General features: G+C 36.2%; 4 protein-coding genes across 4 annotated transcripts; 1 reads left to right on the top strand and 3 right to left on the bottom strand.

The window, feature by feature from the left end:
• Window positions 1–342: 342 nt before the first annotated feature.
• On the bottom strand, window positions 343–2,507 carry LOC147560533 (putative glycosyltransferase At5g03795). Its single transcript, XM_086662695.1, has 4 exons — window positions 2,059–2,507; window positions 1,744–1,949; window positions 1,284–1,632; window positions 343–1,201 (listed from the first exon to the last, which is right to left on the bottom strand). Exons 1-4 carry the CDS (start codon window positions 2,248–2,250, stop codon window positions 536–538), a joined length of 1,413 nt encoding a protein of 470 aa, XP_086518821.1. The 5' UTR covers window positions 2,251–2,507; the 3' UTR covers window positions 343–535.
• A 2,914-nt stretch (window positions 2,508–5,421) lies between these two features.
• On the top strand, window positions 5,422–6,417 carry LOC147560532 (uncharacterized protein At1g08160-like). Its single transcript, XM_086662694.1, has one exon. The coding sequence runs from the start codon at window positions 5,453–5,455 to the stop codon at window positions 6,173–6,175; it is 723 nt and encodes a 240-aa protein (XP_086518820.1). The 5' UTR covers window positions 5,422–5,452; the 3' UTR covers window positions 6,176–6,417.
• A 659-nt stretch (window positions 6,418–7,076) lies between these two features.
• LOC147560531 (sufE-like protein 1, chloroplastic/mitochondrial) lies at window positions 7,077–8,470 on the bottom strand. Its single transcript, XM_086662693.1, has one exon. The coding sequence runs from the start codon at window positions 8,351–8,353 to the stop codon at window positions 7,283–7,285; it is 1,071 nt and encodes a 356-aa protein (XP_086518819.1). The 5' UTR covers window positions 8,354–8,470; the 3' UTR covers window positions 7,077–7,282.
• A 1,086-nt stretch (window positions 8,471–9,556) lies between these two features.
• On the bottom strand, window positions 9,557–16,409 carry LOC147560530 (uridine kinase-like protein 3). The gene is made up of 16 exons (XM_086662692.1): window positions 15,856–16,409; window positions 14,870–15,035; window positions 13,974–14,065; window positions 13,523–13,592; window positions 12,738–12,856; window positions 12,461–12,557; window positions 12,249–12,328; window positions 11,734–11,928; window positions 11,520–11,603; window positions 11,352–11,412; window positions 10,919–10,979; window positions 10,698–10,791; window positions 10,543–10,615; window positions 10,322–10,404; window positions 10,005–10,198; window positions 9,557–9,905 (listed from the first exon to the last, which is right to left on the bottom strand). Exons 2-15 carry the CDS (start codon window positions 15,021–15,023, stop codon window positions 10,031–10,033), a joined length of 1,431 nt encoding a protein of 476 aa, XP_086518818.1. The 5' UTR covers window positions 15,024–15,035; window positions 15,856–16,409; the 3' UTR covers window positions 9,557–9,905; window positions 10,005–10,030.
• Window positions 16,410–18,500: the final 2,091 nt, after the last annotated feature.

Genomic DNA, 18,500 nt, shown 5'->3' with positions numbered 1-18,500 from the left:
GAAATTGGTGTATGTTATTGGAGACTTAGTCACTTGCTAAGACTTATTTAACCCTTCCCAACTAGACAGTGTCTCATCCTAGGTTAATTTGTTGCATTAGCCGGTTGCACTAAAATTCAATGTTGAATGATACATTGTGTATACCTCACCCAAACTAAATGACCTCATAAAAGGGGGCGACCATACGAGTAGTCCTATGGTTTGAAAAGGATGTCACAGTGTATAAATTTTATAATAACCTATAGTGCTAATACACAACTATACCAGTAGTCCTTCAACACAACTCCCTTCTTGCACCTATAGTTTTGTTATTTTAACAACCATAGCTTCTGCTTATGCACATTTCTACCTCCAAAATCATTTAATTTATAAAGTTTCCCTTACATGTTTAATGCCTTGTTCGATTTTTATGTTATAATATGAACAATGTATGATAGTACAAGAAGTTCTTACACTATTTCGACACTAGCTCTGTACTAATATATAAATGGATTAAGCTCAAAAGTGGTTAGTGCAAAGAAACATGAATGAATAATCAAGCATCTACAACCTTGAAGTTCAACCTTCTTAGCCAAATAGAATGAATGATCATATGGAAAACGTCGTATCTTTTAGGAGGTCCATTTATAACAAAATGTCTTTGAACTTGTTTCACCCTTCTCTGCAATTTTAGATACCTAGTTTGAGAGATTCCCATTAGAATTCTCTTTATGTTTGGTATATCACTGATAGAAATCTGAACCGAAAATGAATTCCAGTCAAGAACATCGCTAAACGGTGGGACGTAATTATCGGAAATTAGAACGGGAACGCATTCTGCATAAATTGCTTCAACAATTCTTGGACTAGCAACTTCATATCCACTAGGACAAAGACAATACTTGGTATTCTTCATCATTTTATCGTAAGACACTCCGTCTGGGAGATTTTCGTACACTTGAACATCTTGATCTTTGTTCTTCCATTGCCGAAGAAGTAGAAATCTTATATAACCATGTAAACCACCCGCAAAGAATGCAAGAACATAACGACGAGATGGGGAAGGACCACCTAAAAGACCTGTAATTTCTCCTGTTCTTAGATGAATTTCAGGAAAAGATACATCTTTTGAAGGTTTGAACCCTTCGGAAGTGTTTGCATTGCATAAAACCCGAATAGATTTGTCAAATAGTTTTGGAACATAAGCCGATGTTCGTGGTCCCTGTGAATTATTGCAAAAAACATTAGTCTTGAGGTAAAAGACAGGTGACAAAAAATGGGTTTTTGAGGTTCAATTTAGTTACCCAATCATGGCAAGAAAGCATGAAATGATCAGCACCAAGGCTTCGATTCCAATACGGGTATTTAGCCGCGAGGATATCTACGTAGTCAAGAATAGTCCGACCGATGGCATCGATTTCATGTGAATTAGGCTCATAAAGATATTGAACTAGTTTAACAACACTAAATGGAAGAAAGAAGACATGAGCTTGGTTAGGATCTCTAGTTCTAAATTTAGTTTCCATCTCCATTTGATGAATAAGCATTCCTTCTGTTGAATATATACTTTTACATGGACCATCGTGGAATATCGGTGGCTCTCCTTCTTCGTAAACGAATATCTTAAACCTCTTCTCCATCTCAAGATAACTCCTGCATTTTTAACAAAACATTTCGAATTTAAATTTCCCTATAGCAAGATCATTGTTAAGAACATATAACATGAATCTAGTCTTATTTGAGATTAACAAGAACGAATTTTACCGATGAAACGAGTTTGCATTTCTATAAATGGGTCCTTGAGGAACATAATCTTGATCATCAACTTGGGTGAGTGTTTTATTTTCATTCCTCTTAGTAGCTTCTTTTATTAAAGCTCTAGCTCTAGCAAGACCAACTTCAATCCTCTGTTTTTTCACCTCCATTGTTGAGTTCCCACTAGTACTGTAATCTCCATCAACACTTGAAACCTATCATTAAAAGAATTAAGTAAAATTAGTTGGGAGTTTCATATTCTTTCTTAAAATGGTGATGACCCAAATTTATATTCATAAAGATTTGATGAAAAACAATGCTTACTGTTGGATTGGTTACTTTTTTTGCATTTAAATCTGAAATTTTCAAAACCCCATTTGAGCTAGTAGTGTTAGTGTGAGTGAAAATTACTATTGAAACTACTAAGAATGGGATTAAAAGTAAGAAAAACAGAACAGAATGTGAAGATGAAGAAGAGGCGGAGGAATTAGAGGTGGGCATGCAGTATCTTTTCATCTCTCTCTCTCTCCCTCTAGATTTTGGGTAGTGATATGTGATAGGAGAAAGTTAACTAGAAACAATCCCAATAAAAAGAGAAAGAAAGAAAGAAGAAAGGGTGATTATAGAAATGAAAAGATGCATTGCTTCAAGGGAGGTTATTCTTTGCTGAAGAAGAAGGGGTTTCTTCAATATCTGTCAGCACCAAAAGTGTTCATCCCTTTCTACAATATCAAAGAAAATTAATTGCTTTAGTTCTTCCTAGTAGTCATCACACTTCAAATTTTAAATGAATTCATTAATGATTACTTAATAAGTACAACTGAATACACTCTCTTTCTCTCACTCACATTTTGAGCTGGTATGGGTTAAGAGGACATGCCAAATTTTTAGGCTTAGGTTGGGACGACCCCAAGTCTTAACCGTTATCGATATTGTTCTCGTTTCAGACACTTAAGACCCAAGTCCACAGGTGCGTGGTTTTGTTCTTGGCGATCGCTTCACAAGCCCACCCGAAAGACTTCGACACTTACTATGCTTGAGCGTTCATCTATAGCCTAGGCTCCAGACATTCTCGCGTGCGATGTGCGACTATCACAATATCCTACCTTCAGATAAGAGTTGCTCTGGTCGTTGACACCACTTGTGACGTCCCTAAGCCTTAGCAGTTTGATATTGTAACACCTCAGGCTCAGACCTGCATGTACAGAGTTTTGTTTACGGAGAAGTCCCCACAAAACCACCCAAAAAACTTTGACCTTGATTAAGTTTGAATGTTCACCTATAGTCTAGACTTCAGACAATCTCGAGAGCAGTTTTCGCTCTCTTTTCGTTGGGGTGAAATTGGGTTGTATCAATTTATTATTATCTCATGTGATAGTAGAGATGTTCATTTAATTTCATCAATTAAAGAAGCCGACCTATTTAAGTTTCTTTTAGTAGACTGGCACACTTGAATTTGGACAAGTTTAGTCCATGATAGTTACCCTCCCTTGGTTTACTGCCTAGCTAGATCTAGTACCATAAGTTTTTGTTCCCCTTGTTTTTCTATGCCATTCTATTTTTTGCTACATTACTATTAGGTATGGTTCTCAAAATAAATATTTGGTTACCATCATTAACCAGACACAAAATTAAATAAAAAGATTAGATGATCATTTTTTTAACTCTCTTCTTTTTAACATTAATCTTCTTATTAATCGTATTTTTCATCGTAATTCCAGCAAAAGAACAATTATAGCCATCATAGTTTTTCAAACATAAATAACAAACAATTTAGTAGACTTTGCAACCCAAAAAAAAACGATTTAGTAGTACTATCTATTTGTCCTTGATTAATTATGAAAGCATTGAAGGTTAGTGAGAGAAATTAATTTGGTAATTCTGATTTGGTGCATGCCGTGACGGAGCCGGAAAGTGTACTTTACCTCTTTTTCATAACTTAAAGGGCACTGATTCTGATTTTAACGGTTGAATATCTCTCTATGTTTCTTCAATCAACCATTTCCACCACTCATTTTTTTCCCTGGTCATTTTGTCTACTCACCACCCTATGTATGTGATGGTAAGAAAGTACAACAATGATAGAATGCCTGGCCATTCTCCAACGAGAGTCCCGGCGGAGTGACGTGGCCGATATTTAGAAAGAGAACGGCCAGCCACGTCATCCTATCGGGATTCACTCGGGAGAGTGGCCAGGCACAATGTCATCTTCCAAAGAGTGCGTATGTAGGTGCACCCCGAAATTTCTCTAGGGGTCCAGCAAAAGTGTTTAACCATGTTAATTCTCGACACTTTTAAGTGCGGCCCCTCAGACCAATTAGATTATGAAGTATTAGGGTTCTCGAGAATCTTGAACAGTTTCAAGATTTTGGATGGACTACTAGGTGAAGTTAAATATAGCTCAGAAATCTATCGTCGAAATATTTTGGTTGGATTACTAGGTGAAGTTAGATATAGCTCAGAAATCTGTCGTCGAAGAGTGTTGTTTGGGGTTAGATCTGTTTCTAATAGGAGTTGTTTCATAACTAGACAGGAAATGTTATGAGCATCAAAGAACCATTTTCAATGTAGAAAGAGAAAGAAGAACAAACGAAGAAGAAAAGAAGAAGAGGGGGTGCTCGGGGGCGCCTCTTGGGTCGTACGAAGTGCACCTATAGATGGAGGCCCCAAGAGAATTTTGGGGTGCGCCAATATGCGCACCCAAGAAGTAAATGATGATGATGACTACGCGATGATGTCGAGTGATGGTAATTAAGCATAACCGATGGTGATACCTCCAAGTACATATGGCTCGCGATGGAACCATTCTGAGGCAAGGTAATGCACAAATAAGGCTTCAGGTACCCGTGGTCCACGATTACGCATACTAGGGCAGGAATGTTAAGATCAAGTTTCAGGAACTTGTGTCGTGCCAGTTGCTACGTATCTGGACAAACGGGTAGAGTAGCGGGCTTTAACACTAAAATTTCAACCAATGGGAAAGAGGCAAATCCACATGGTTACATCAGTAAAAATAACTATGTATGAGGTAGAACAAGCACTTGAACATGAGAAAGCTTGAGAGAGTTAAAGCCCCAAGCAAGCTCTAAGTACTTGTTCCTTGCGATGGAACCGTTCTAAGGCAAGGTAATGTCGAGATCGGGCTGCAGGTACCCGTGGTCCACGGTGGATACGTACTGGGGCAGGAATTTTGAGTTTGGAAAACTTGTTCGTGCAGCAACTCGTGCTAAGGGTCTTGACCCACAGATGGAGTAATGGGCTTTACGGTCCCTGGGCAAGCGGCAAGCCCACACAATTACGCCATACAAAAATGTACTGAGGCAGAACAAGTATGAGGGTTTTGGTAGTGCCTAAACAAAAACATTGAATGTAGTTTTACATCTAAGGGGTATGAGAAAACTTTAGGGCACCCACCAGCTATTTGTCTATGGTACTTAATAACTAAGCACTTGAATACAACTTTCTTGTTTCTTGAACAATTCTCAAGTCTCAAAAGCAAAGCAATTCCACCACCACTTTAAACCCTACTCCTTTTGTCAATCTCAAAACAACATTTTGGGTCCCATAACTCTCTACCAAAGCTTCTTTTATTTGGTTTCTAGTCCTGTCTTTCTTCCTTTTTCTTCAATTTATCTACAAAAAAAGAACTTAAACCCATTTAAACTCCATTAGTCATTCCTTGCTTCATTCATTTTTCTTCCCAATAACTTCTCCTAAGATGCTTTCCCTTCCTCCCCCACCCCAAAAAGAAACTGAATCAAATCCATTAAATCAAATTAACAAATCCAGACAAATTATGAATCATCATCTTCAACCTCCACATTCAGACCCCACTGTCAGAAAATCAAGAAAGCAAGCCCTCCTTCGGGCTCGTCGAACGAACCCTGCCGTCTGGTGTTGCGGTTTTATCTCTATAATTTTCAGCATTCTACTAATCATCACCGGAGTTGCTATCTTGATTGTCTTCCTTGTCATTAAACCAAAACAACCTTTATTCGACGCGACTGCTGCAAGTCTTAACACTGTGTACCTTGATTCACCGGAGTATTTTAATGGTGATTTTACCTTTCTTGCAAATTTCTCAAACCCAAACCAGAAAATTGATATAAGATTTGAGTATCTAGATATAGAGCTTTACTTTCGTGACAGGCTTATAGCAACTCAAGCTCTTCAACCTTTTACTCAGAGAAGAGGAGAAACAAGACTGGAATCTGTTCACATGATATCAAGTTTGGTTTACCTACCACTGAATCTATCGGCGGAGCTGCAAAAACAAGTTCTAACTGATAGAGTAAGGTATAATATCAGAGGAACCTTTCGAGTGAGAGCTAGTCTTGGGCTAGCCCATTTCTCGTACTGGCTTTACGGTCGGTGTCAGGTAGACATGACTAGTCCACCAAGTGGTGTTCTTGTTGCTCGGAGTTGCAGAATAAAGAGGTGAGACTAGCGACTATCCGGTTCCTGTGACCTTTCACAAAATGCATGAATATTGTAGTAGGGTTTTTAAATCCTAGTAATTACCAAAAGTTGGATCACAAAGACACACAGGATTCCTAAATCCTAACTTACTTCTACTGTCTTGATTCTAGATGTCCTCTACTTCATTAAGATTGTTGTAATGATACAACAACCTTTCATATGCAAATCCTCATGAAATTATATACAAGAAAATTTCAGAGGATGCTGTGTTCTCCAATCTCCACTTATTCTTCCGCACTTTCAAGATGATAGTTTGAGTAGTTGCGTTAGGACCTCGGAAACTCGAGCCACACCTGAGACCAGAGCCAGCATAATGACTCAGGAGTCCCTCACCCTCGGGCAAAAAATCAGCTAATTACTTCTTTTTTTAATGTAGTTACTCATAAACCCCAGTACGTAGATGATACACTTAATCTCGTTACACTAGGTTGATTCCATTTCAACTCTCGAATTTATATTTGTTTCTCTTCAGAAGTCACAAAATCTACCTCTATGTTGCCATTCAAGTTTTTAATGGACTTAACAGCACCAGATTCTCCTAGGTTGAAGCTCCCTTGCCATTGTTTACATGGTCTATGTTGACGAGTGTCTTTAATATGTGTCAATCTCAAACACAAACTACGACCCGAAAAACCATTTGTGGGCAATGGGTGGAATTTATCCTAGTCTAATATGGGCAGCATACAAATACCCCAAAGAGTCTTGAATGTGATCGTTATATCAGTTTACTTTGACAAGACTTACAACTATAGTTCCATTACAAAGACGACATAATTACTAATATATTCTTCAATAAAGATCATACGTCAAACCCAGTATAGGAAAATAAAGCAAGAACACAACAAAACATATATCAAATCGAGTTCGATAAATTCATACGATTTATTAACATATAACTCATTTACGAATTCAGATATCAAATGTTCATTATGCGTCATATTTTTAAGCCGCTTAAAGCAATAATTTAGATATGATCACATTAAAGATTCAACCATAAGTAAAGAAAAACAAGAACACAAACAAAAAGAGTTACCTCTCATAATCTTATCCTTAAATCCTATCATCTTTCTCATTTGTCATTAACTTCAGCTGGCGTCTTCGCTACGATTGATAATGCGTGTAATCCATTCTGTAGTTCCTCTTGTAAAAGCTCATAAACAAGTCTATGTCGTTTCACCAAACTCTTCCCATCAAACTCATCTGACACAACCTTAACATTAAAATGAGTTTCACCATTGGCATTTCCTCGAACACCTGCATGACCAGCATGTTGATATGAAATATCTTCAATTTCTAGGTCAATAGGATTCAACTTCTTCTCTAATATCTCTTTAATTCTCTCTCCTCTGCTACCCAACAAATTCAACCCACTTTCAACATCTTCCATTTTCTCCAACTTCAAACTCTCATCATTAAAATTTGAATACCCAGATTGAGTTTCACCCTCAATTTGATTTTGAACATCTAAAGATTCAACCTTTAAGGGTTTACCACCATTTTCGACTTCCATTGATAACTGTAAAGCTTTCCTCTGCATCAATTTCAACATATTTAAAAACCCATTGTTCCTTGAAGGAGTAAGACTTTGCTGAATACCAAGTAAAGTAACAAAATCAGGTGAAACCTTCAAAATTTCAGATACAGGTTGACCAGAAAGACCTTGAACAAGTAAAGCAGCAAGTCCTCTAGTAAGAGATGAATCAGAATCAGCTTCAAAAAAAACATTTTTTTTATTTGAATCATCAAGATAAGCTCTTACCCAAACTCGAGAAACACAACCCTCAACTTTGTTTTCATTTGTTTTGAATTGCTCATCAAGAGGAGTAAGTTTTCGACCATAGAATAAGAGTTGTTCGTACTTAGCTTTTGAATCTTGTACTGATTGGAAAAGGGTTATGATTTCTTGGAGATTTTTTGGGAGATCTTCAATGGGTTGAAGTGAAGATGAAGGAACAGAGGAGGAAGGTGGAGAAGAAGAATGGGTTTTGGTGGGAAATCTTTGAATGGAAATTGAGAAATTAGAAGAGGGTTTTGGTGGAAATTGAGGGGAGTGGAATATAATTTTGAAGATTGGAGATTTGGGTTGGAGAAGAAATGGGATTTTGGGGGAAAGTAATCGAAATGAAGGAGATATAGACATGACTGAAATTAGGTACTACTTGGATGATAGACAGAGAAAGTGTGGGAGAGATATAGAGCTTGCCCTTATGAGTCGGGAACTTGGGGAGAACGAAAGACCTTTGGCCCTTTGCCATGTGGATCGAGCCTTTTTTTTCCATGGACTCTAGAAAAGGCCAGCGTTTTGGGGAAAGCTAAATAGTTTCCGGAGTGTGAAATTTTAAATGGAATATGAAGAATTTTAGAGATTTTCCGGGGAAATAAATTTTAAGGGGAAATAAAAAAAAAACACTCCACCTCACCTCAATCTATCTCCACCTCACCTCACTCTCTCTCCACCTCACCTCACTCTCTCTCCACCTCACCATACCCTATCTCCACCTCACCTCACTCTCTCTCCACCTCACCATGAAGAGGAAAAAAAAAATTCACTCTCTTTCTCTCTAGAAACTCCGGCGAAGGGGTTTCCATTCGCCGGAGTCCCGGTCTGTTGAAGATATTTTCAAAATACAAAATATTTTTGAAAATATTTTTCAAAATACAAAATTTTGATTAGAATTCATTAGATATTTTCTTTTCGTTTTTTTTTTGTTTTTTCGAATTCTACTATATCATTTCTTATCAATAACGACTAAAAGTCGTAAACAATCTGACCTTCACGTCGACTTTTACTTTTTTTTAACAAATCTTTCGTTATGATATCTCTTCTTTCGATCACCAACTCCAACCACCACCATCATTTGTCTTTCTCCCTCTCACTCTCCCTCACAGTCTCTCTCTCTCTCTCTCTTCGTCGCGCTCTCACACACAGTCTCACTGTGTTTCTCTCTCATTCTAGCTCTAACTCTTTCTCTCGTTGTGTGTGTCTCTCTCCCTCACAATGTCTCTCTTTCTCACTGAACCCTAAACCTCGAGGAAGCGGTTGTCGGAGCTAGTGGTTGGAGATAAGGGAGAAAAAAGAAGTCATGTTACTCAGGAAACTTGACAGAATTTACAATTTTCATGTTGTACTCCTGAAAATTGTTCTTCTTCAAAATGACAGTTTTTTTTATGTTACACGACGGCACCTGAGTTATTTTGGGAGAGAGCTTTGCCTTTGGTAAAAGTTCCATTTTCCTGAAAGCCTGTGGCGTGGTTAAAATACGGAATATTAAAATCTTAAACTTGATTTGAACATAACATTTAGAACAAACAAAAAGATTGTAGTCTAAAATAAGACATGAAATGAAAAGTTAAACCAAGATTATTATATAATCAAGATAAAAGAAATATCAATAATAATAGGACGGAATTCAGAATTCCTGTTTGAAGTTTTTCTCGCTACATGTATTGTCATAATGTGTAAACTCACCTCGAAAAGAAAAGAAAAACAAATAAAGATAACATCAGATGATAATAGTTCTAATAGTTCATACTTCGATATTGAAACATTAAAAACTTCAGTCGAAGTTATAACTAATTTAGAACGGATGATCAACAATATAGGAACTGATAGTACGTTTACCCGTTTCTTCCCTTCTTTCGGAGAATCATCCAACTCTTAAATAAGAATGAATAATTTCGGCCCTTAAAACCTGATAAAGATGAGGTAGGAGTACAAAAGTTAGTGGAGTTCTTCAAATTTAATCGCCCATAAAAATATGGTTGTAATGGAAGAGGAACTGTAAACTTACAGAATAAAGAATCACCACGTTTATATCTAGGCTATGACTAGTTGATCATCGTCGTCTGTGCCAAAATAACGATCACCGAACTCACCCATACCCGGGATGACACGATAATCTTCATTCAAACCGATATCAATCTCAGATGTTACTATTTTGATTCTTGGAAAGCTTTTGCAAACTACATGAACTCCTTGAGGTGCCTAGAATAGACAAGAACTAGTTTCAAATTATAGATCTAAACAACTAGAACAAAAATGCATAATCTCGTGGAAGTTGGTTTGATTATTCGAATAAAATCATATGGAGGAGTAGATTTTACTTACAGATATAAGATTAAGAAATATGATGTTGGCTTCTGGTACACCCTTTTGTATAAGTAATGAAATAGCTTGAACAGCAGAATTCCCTGTCGAAAAGAATAACATAAACAACATTAACAGTGATTCAATTATTTTAACCAAACAACGACAACGGTTTCAAACGAATCTTGACGTTGCTAACAGATCGTCTAAACCGTTAGGTCCATGATGAGATAAAACATTACCAGTGCCTAGAATAGGATCCAAAAGCAGTACATGCCTATCCGAGATGTCGTTAGGTAATTTCTCGTAGATAAGCTGCAAATAGTATCAAAATCAATTAGAAAAGTAATATGAAAACCGAGGTAAAGAAGAAAATGAAATTTCAGTAGGTTCAAACCTGCTGACCGTTATCACCCTCTCTGTGGATAAGAATTTTTCCTATTTTGATTCCTTTACAACATGCTCGTAGTGCATTTTCCATACTTTCTCCACTGGTGTCAGTAAGAAAAACATATTTAATGAAATTTTCTTTAAGAAAATGAACCAGTATCAAGATAGCCAAGCGTGGTGCCCTTGATTCAAATAATAGTGATAGAATGAAACAGACATTGAAATTACCTTCTAATTACAGAGACACCGCATAATCTTTTGCAGAAATCCACTCCAGTATAAACAGAACCTGCATTTCCCAAAAGAGTAAAAGTCGATTAGATTCTCAGAGATGCTTTATGTTTTTGATTACCACAACTGAACAGACTAATATTACTAACTATTTAATTCTTTCACTATTTGAAAACAATCCCATGATTCATACACAACAGACTGAAAAGTGAAAACTAGTCAAGTCCTCTAGACAAGGGTAACTTTTACTCGATTCATGTTCTATAAGTAGTTAGCCTCACAAAGAGCATAATTTTCAAAATATTAACAACCAATGTCCACCGAGTATCAGCTGTTCAGAGACTATCATAGATAGTAATTTATATAAATTGAAAAAAGTAACATAATTACGATTGGTACTCAAGGACAAATGAAGATTTTTCAGTCTTACCGGTTGGAGTCTTTACTTGCTTCTCTGTAAATGGAAGATGACCAAGTCCATGTTCAACAACCTATTGATAAGAAGAATTCTTGATCAGTAAAACATAAGAAAGAATTTGAATCCTATAACATAATATTGTTAAATTAAACAAACAATTAGTACAAAGACAAAAGATACCAGACGAATCAAACGATCGGCATAGAAAACAAAGTCATGCTTTGTTGTCTGAGCATCACGTATGAGAGTATGCATTCCTCGTATCTGAAAATAGGAGAGCAGGAAAGTTATATATGGAAATTGAAGTTGCAAGTAAGCCAAATAATATTTGAAGCCTAACAAGTAAGCAATACTAGTAGATTAATTTGATTAGATCGATAGATATAGGTGAAACCTGAAAAGTTGATTGGATGACGTAAAGGTTTGGATATATTTTACACAGATCGTGTTGACCAAGTTTTGTACGAATATGTTGAACAATTAAATCAATTGCTACATGATTATCTCCTCCTCGGGGAATGATAATATCTGCATATTTCTTTGTAGGAAGTATGAAATCATCAAAAGCTGGCTTCACGAATTTTGAGTACTGCATCACAGAATATAACAAAATGAGCATTGCCTTTGTCGAATGAGAATAGCAAACTCCAAAGTTTCGTGATTTAATCAAGAAAAATATAATAGGAATAATAATGCAATAATAATTTTAAAGCAATTCAATGATTCGCTTTCAATCATATACTTATGGCACATCTCAATTTCATGTATTTATATACCAGTTACCGACACATGTTTCAAAAATCTAACTTTTACGACTTCGTGAAGCTACAAGTTCATTGAAAATGCATTAGAAATTTCCTGCTTCTATAAATGAAGTATAGAAAGAACTTGCTATTAAAGTATGATAACCTGGTCAAGAACGTGTCCGATATCTCTACCCTTCTCCGATGTATCACGTCTTATCCTCCTAGCCAAACGTACATCAGCATCTGCACTGATAGTTTCCGCCATGAAAGCCATAAGAGTAATAATACTATCATAAAATACGGTGAAGTTTCCAAGTGTAAAGACCCATGTGAAAAAGAACATATGGCTGGTTCATGGGGAAGAATAACAAGTACCTGTATCGACAAAAATCTTCATGTTCATCAAGTTTCGTACACGAGAATCATGGAAAAGTAATATTCCTTCCAAAATTATCACATCAGAAGGATTTACCTGACAAGCATTAAGATAACGAAGGTGTCAAGACTTCAAAGACATTAACAAACATATGAAAGAAAACTGAGATATCGGGTCTAGTTTGTTGGAAATCGCCGGCTAAAAGTACGGCTGTGATATTTTGTATATAAGATGCTCTACTATAAAGCATACTCTTAGTAAGTAAGCAAGACATACCCTTCTGGATGGCAATATATTGTTTTTATAACTCTTGAAATCATACTTCGGAATATCAACTGCCTTTCCATTCATCAAACTCTCCATTGACCGCAGTAGCTTTTCGGTATCAAATGCATCTATTAATCACAAATAGAAACCAGTTTAAAAGTAGCCCAACCAAAATGAATTTAAAAAGAATGGAAATAATAGTGAATAATAATAAAACAAACAGAAAAGACTAAAGAATCTGATGACAACACCATGTGAGCTAGACATAGGAGCACATAAAGCATGAATCCGTTACAAGTTTTTGCACTAAAAGACTCGAAAGCAAGCTTACTGCATACTAAAAAAATAAGTTGAGCGGATAAGATCAGCGAATTTATGTTTTATTTCCAACTTCTCATTCTCTGATGGTTGATCCTAGCGGTTAGTTTTAATTCTTACAATCTATTGTAGATGCTCGTTCCTTTACATATGTGTATATGTGTATATATAAGTCTGTTGTGTTTCACTTGCAGCTCAGGGTGGTTTACCACATGAGATAAAAGACATCATAAAATGAGCTAATACTGCTCTCTTCTAATTGTTGATGAGTGAAACTACAATGACTATACCTTGTAATTAAAGCTAATGTTGGATAATTTTTTGATAAAATAGGATTCTTTACATATAAAATAGATATCATACACGGGCTACTCCTATCTTGTGGTTAACAGGAAATAGTTTCTGCAATGTACACCAACACTAAAGAAGACACTATCAACAACGTCCCTCGTATTTAACAAAAGAGAGGTCAATACCGGGATGGTCAAAGTTGTACTCATGAACTAGCTTTATTTCCTCTTCACTCAGAATGTGATAAAAGGAATCCTGCAATTTTCATGGGGATTAGATACTGTTCTAACATAGAGAATACATTTCAAAAAATTGTACAACATATACGATAGAGCCACGAAGTATGCTTCCTTTTGGCTAATGCAGCAGATCGACGAGTCTTTGAGACTGAAAATGTTTAGATAATGGACACAAATAAAGGTAAGTGGTAGACATTCGAGTATGGATTATGGACGACATTGTTAACCTTCTTTCAAGATTGGAAGAGGAATGGAGAGGTACCTTCTACAAAAACATTAACCCGAGAGAGTGAAGCACTTGATGTGTTTATAAGATAGTATTTTACCTTCTCCCATATAGGACAACTTTTACCACTATAAATGTGAAGATTTAATGCAAAGACGGAGCAGATCTTACCTGGTTTACAAGCACAACACGTTGGTCGCTAAGCTGGTCAATAATCATATCACAAACGGTAGTCTTCCCAGATGCTGCACCACCAGCAACTCCTGCACAAAAAGCACCTAGAAGCATCAATTTCTGGAAAGAATGGAATAGGAACATAGGTGGCAATATACCCATAGTCAAGTGATATGCCAGTCTCATGACCAGAGAGGAAAAGACCCACTAGTCCCTATGGACATTCACTCCCACCAGGGACCATCAAGCCATCTCATCACACAAATGTTTCGCATGATTAGAGCCGGTTCTGTCACACACTGAACCTTGGTTATCAAGATAGTGGAACGTTCTTTGTTCTGATTTAATTGATTAATTCATGGTTTGCAATGTATACCGGATACCCGTATGTTCTTTGATACCAAAGTAACCAAACATACATAACCATATATTTATCTACTGGAGGTGCCCCACCCACCTAGGTCTTCTAGTTTTAGAATCATTTGCCTCACCTGCTTTTGGCTCAAAAGGAAAGACCTTACTAGAACCCATTACCCACTTATCTGTGAGACCAATCTTCATGTCCTCACCTAACATCATTCTTTCTAGTTATAGCATCACAATTCGTCTCCTAAATCAATTCAAATCCCACCCAAACAAACCTACTACACTTCATGTTACCAATATACAACCAACCACTCTACTTTTATGAGCATTTCCATCCACATAAATAAACGGATCCATGTACTATTTCGACCCATTTTAAGCCAATGTAAAACTACTTTACTAATCTTGCATATCCTTGACAATTTCAATAAATCTAGAGCTCTAATTTTTATTAACAAGTAACAACCACATTAAAGGTATATATCAAGTATTGCTTGAATTATGAAAAAGCAGAATCTGGTACTTACCTATTACAAAAGGTTGCTTCTGCACATATCCAGCTTCTGATGTTGTAGGCTGCTCACCCTGTGAATTTCTTGGATCCACCCCATTCGAGTGAAATCCCGAAAAATGTACCCCGGATGAAGCCTCTAACATACTAACAACATCTTGCGAGGCCATGTATGTTTAGACCTACGTCATGAATAAATATTTCAAACCGCGTTAAAATGGATGAATCTATTGTACCTTATTTTTTTTAGAAAGAGTAAGATTCGAACACTGATCTCCCAAGTGTAGAGACATTAATGTTAGTTACCCACCCAAGCAAAGTGGGCATTACTGAATCGGATGATAGTGATTAGTTAATACACAATTTTCAAATGAAAAATTCTAGGGAACAAGAAAAATCAGGCAAACTCTAGGCAGAACCCCTATTTGGATTGTCGTGATTCGTGCTTTCATTTCCATTGAAAATCGAATCAGGACAGGCCACACAGGATTTCTGCCGAGTTTTTTCTTGTTCTTTAACACTACTCTTTCCAAGCTCCTAACAATTTCAACACTATAACTAGAAAATAAATACTTCACTAGTGTGATTTTCAGATTGAATTACAAACTTATAATAATAACAACAACATTTCGACTTGAGAAATAATCAAAACATAAAAGTATAAATCAGTTGTTAGTATTTTGTCTGAAACTCACTCAAATCAAGCACAACAAATCATCAACAAAAACTGAATCGCATGAAAAATCCAAACTTTAGTTCCAAAATGACAAAATCAAACAAAGACATTGATTTTAAATCACACGACAACAACAAGATCAACAATAAACAATAAACGTAAAACGAGATTCATATATAATTGAAAAATCGAAAATCAAATCGAGATGAAAATCAAATGCTATTCACAATATCATGAATGCTTGAAGATTAATACTACTACACATAAAGATCGTGAATGAAAACAACAACAACAACAATGTTAATTTGTGAATACTGTAAATTTACCTGATTGCAATTGAAAATATCTCTCAATAATTGGAAAGATTCAGATGTAAAGAGAGAAAGCGGAAGATTTAGATCTTTTTTTTCACTTTTTTGTGTTCTGCTGCTGCTGCTCCGATTATTATTATAAGAAATTTCGAGATTTGGGAGAGAGAGAGAGAGACGGTTCTCTGAAAGAGTGTTAATTACGAACATACCTGCTGATTTTATACACAGATTTTACTGAAGGAGAAGCAAAAAAAAAAAAAAAAAGCAGTCATTTTCGTTTTACTATAGCACCCCCTAAATTTATTTACTGCCTGCTTCTGTTAAAAAGGTTTAATTCTCATTTACACCTCTAATGTGACCAACTTGTCATTTTGGTTCTATAGATTGTCCGACATAGCGGCTAGTCAAAGTGGATTAGGGGCTCACAGTTGAATCTTCTGACTAAAAGTTATGTTAGGAGATAGTTAACTCTGTCTCTCTCGTTATTCCCTTCATCTTTCTTCATTTTCGCTCCCTCTTCTATATTCTCTTGGTACACACAAACTCCGATCACTCCCTCTTCTATCTTCTCTTGGGACACACAAACTCCGATTATTTATAGGCTAAATTACATTAGATAAATATTGGTGGCAAACTGCTTCCACCGAGACTCAATCTTAAATTATTACATTATTTATAGCCTGAGTTTAGGAGATATAGTTAACTATATCTATTTATCAAACTTTACCCTTTTCTATTATTTCTCTCTCCTCTTTGCTCTCTCGTTATTCCTTTCATCTTTCTTTGTATACGCTCCCTCTTCTATCTTTCTCTTTGTACACACAAACTCCGACAAAGGATGAGACCTTCAAGTTGGACCTAATCTCATGGAAGCGCAACCCCCTCTCGTCTAAGGAACCAACTGGAGAAGAGAAAGGAGAGAACAATCAATGATAAACCAAATTGACATTTTTCTACATATTGGTTAGTTAGGAGGGTTAAAAAGGTGAAATGAAAATTTTATGTGGCTCGAAACAATGAGGGTGAGGAGCAAAAAGGGAATTAGCCTCTATCCTAATTCCCATCTTTACTTCTACGTAAGTGTTGAGAGTTGAGATCATGGATCCACCTCAGCACCATATCAGCAATGGTCCCACCAAATGTACTGATGACTATGCACGAATTGAATTGGGGTGTACCTTTTGCGGTCCTCTCGAAACTGTAGTTGGTGACTTGGTTTTCGACTGCTGTGCGGTGGCAAAGTGACGTTACTATCTGACACTATTCACCGACAAAAAATAGATATTAATGAAAAACATTTCCATAATACCCAAATTAGACAAATTTCTTTTAGTATTCACTATAGGGTATACCATCATTTTCTTACTTATTTCCCTATTCGAACCAAGGTTCTTGAAAAGGGTAGAGGGGAGCCATCAAATTAAAGTGTCTTTTAACTCTACTTATTGTGGGATCTCCCCACATAACTCAAGAAGCACCAGAGCTGAGGAACAAGGTTGCAGGGTTCGGGAATTTGTTCTTACTAAGTTTGAGTGTACATTTGTAATTCAATATTCTCGCGAACGATGTGGGACTATTATAATTTTTCATTTTCAACGAAAAGTTGTCATCAGTTCAGATACCACTCTAGATATTCGAAGCGTTAATAATAAACGATAGTCTCTGTTTATTTTTTTACAACCGAGGCCACCCACCAATAAATAGTTATGTTCGTGGTGGAAGCTCTACAAACCCACCGAAAATGTTTTACCACTCGTCCACTGCTAGTCCAAATCCTAGACATATTTGGGGCGAGCCGTGGGACTATAGTAAATGGTCTTTGGCTGATTTGAAATCTTACTGTTTTCTATTCAAAAGCTAATTGAAGTTGGCAAGTGGTATTGGGAGGGAGAGAACAACAAGAAATACTACAGAAGGAATGATGGGTTGCAAATGTTCTCCACTCAACAAATCCATGAATTCCTTTTTTTTTTTTTTTTTTTTTTTTTTTTGTTGAAAAATCCATGAATTCCTTTAACTAATGGAATTTCTAAATTTGTCAAAATTTGGATGTCTAGGTAATGATAGTTAATAGAAATGAATTAATCTAGAGACTTTTTTTTTGTTGAAAGAAATTAATCTACCTATTTTTTCTTTTCACAAAGCAACTTATCTGTAAAATACGTCAATTATTTGGTCTGGACTCTGGAGTACATTTTTGATATTTTTTTCATTTTTAGGTACTACCTATTAGACAATGACAAGTGGGAAGCCTATTGGTACCGTACCAATAAACCCTAAATCCTTGGATAAAAATTTGCTTTTCCATTTTCTCCCAGAAGATTGTTTTTTTTTGTGGCCCAACATATTTAAGAAAATCCTTCTCTTGTAAATTGTTCAACCAGCGTTACTTTTTTTTTTTCCGTTCTTTCAACAATTTTTTTTATTTCTCTTTGAGTATCAAAACACCCATTCTTTTGTTTTCTAACTACTCAAGACCTATCCTATTACCCCCAAATGTAACCGATCAACCCACATACAATTGTATGTGGTGATTATTAATAAATAATTATTTCTCCGTGGATGTAGGTCTTGAGTATTCGACCGAACCACGTTATGTAACGTATTCTATTACCCCCCCCCCGCAAGTTGGAGCACGTAAATTTTGAAGTGTCCGACTT

This window comes from Eschscholzia californica, unplaced genomic scaffold (genome assembly GCF_041429995.1).
Source record: "Eschscholzia californica isolate CP2 unplaced genomic scaffold, dmEscCali1.0.p SCAF_2, whole genome shotgun sequence".
Taxonomy (NCBI): Eukaryota; Viridiplantae; Streptophyta; class Magnoliopsida; order Ranunculales; family Papaveraceae; genus Eschscholzia; species Eschscholzia californica.
Note: the sequence above shows the minus strand (reverse complement) of the source record. Positions and strands in the feature narration are given on the sequence as shown.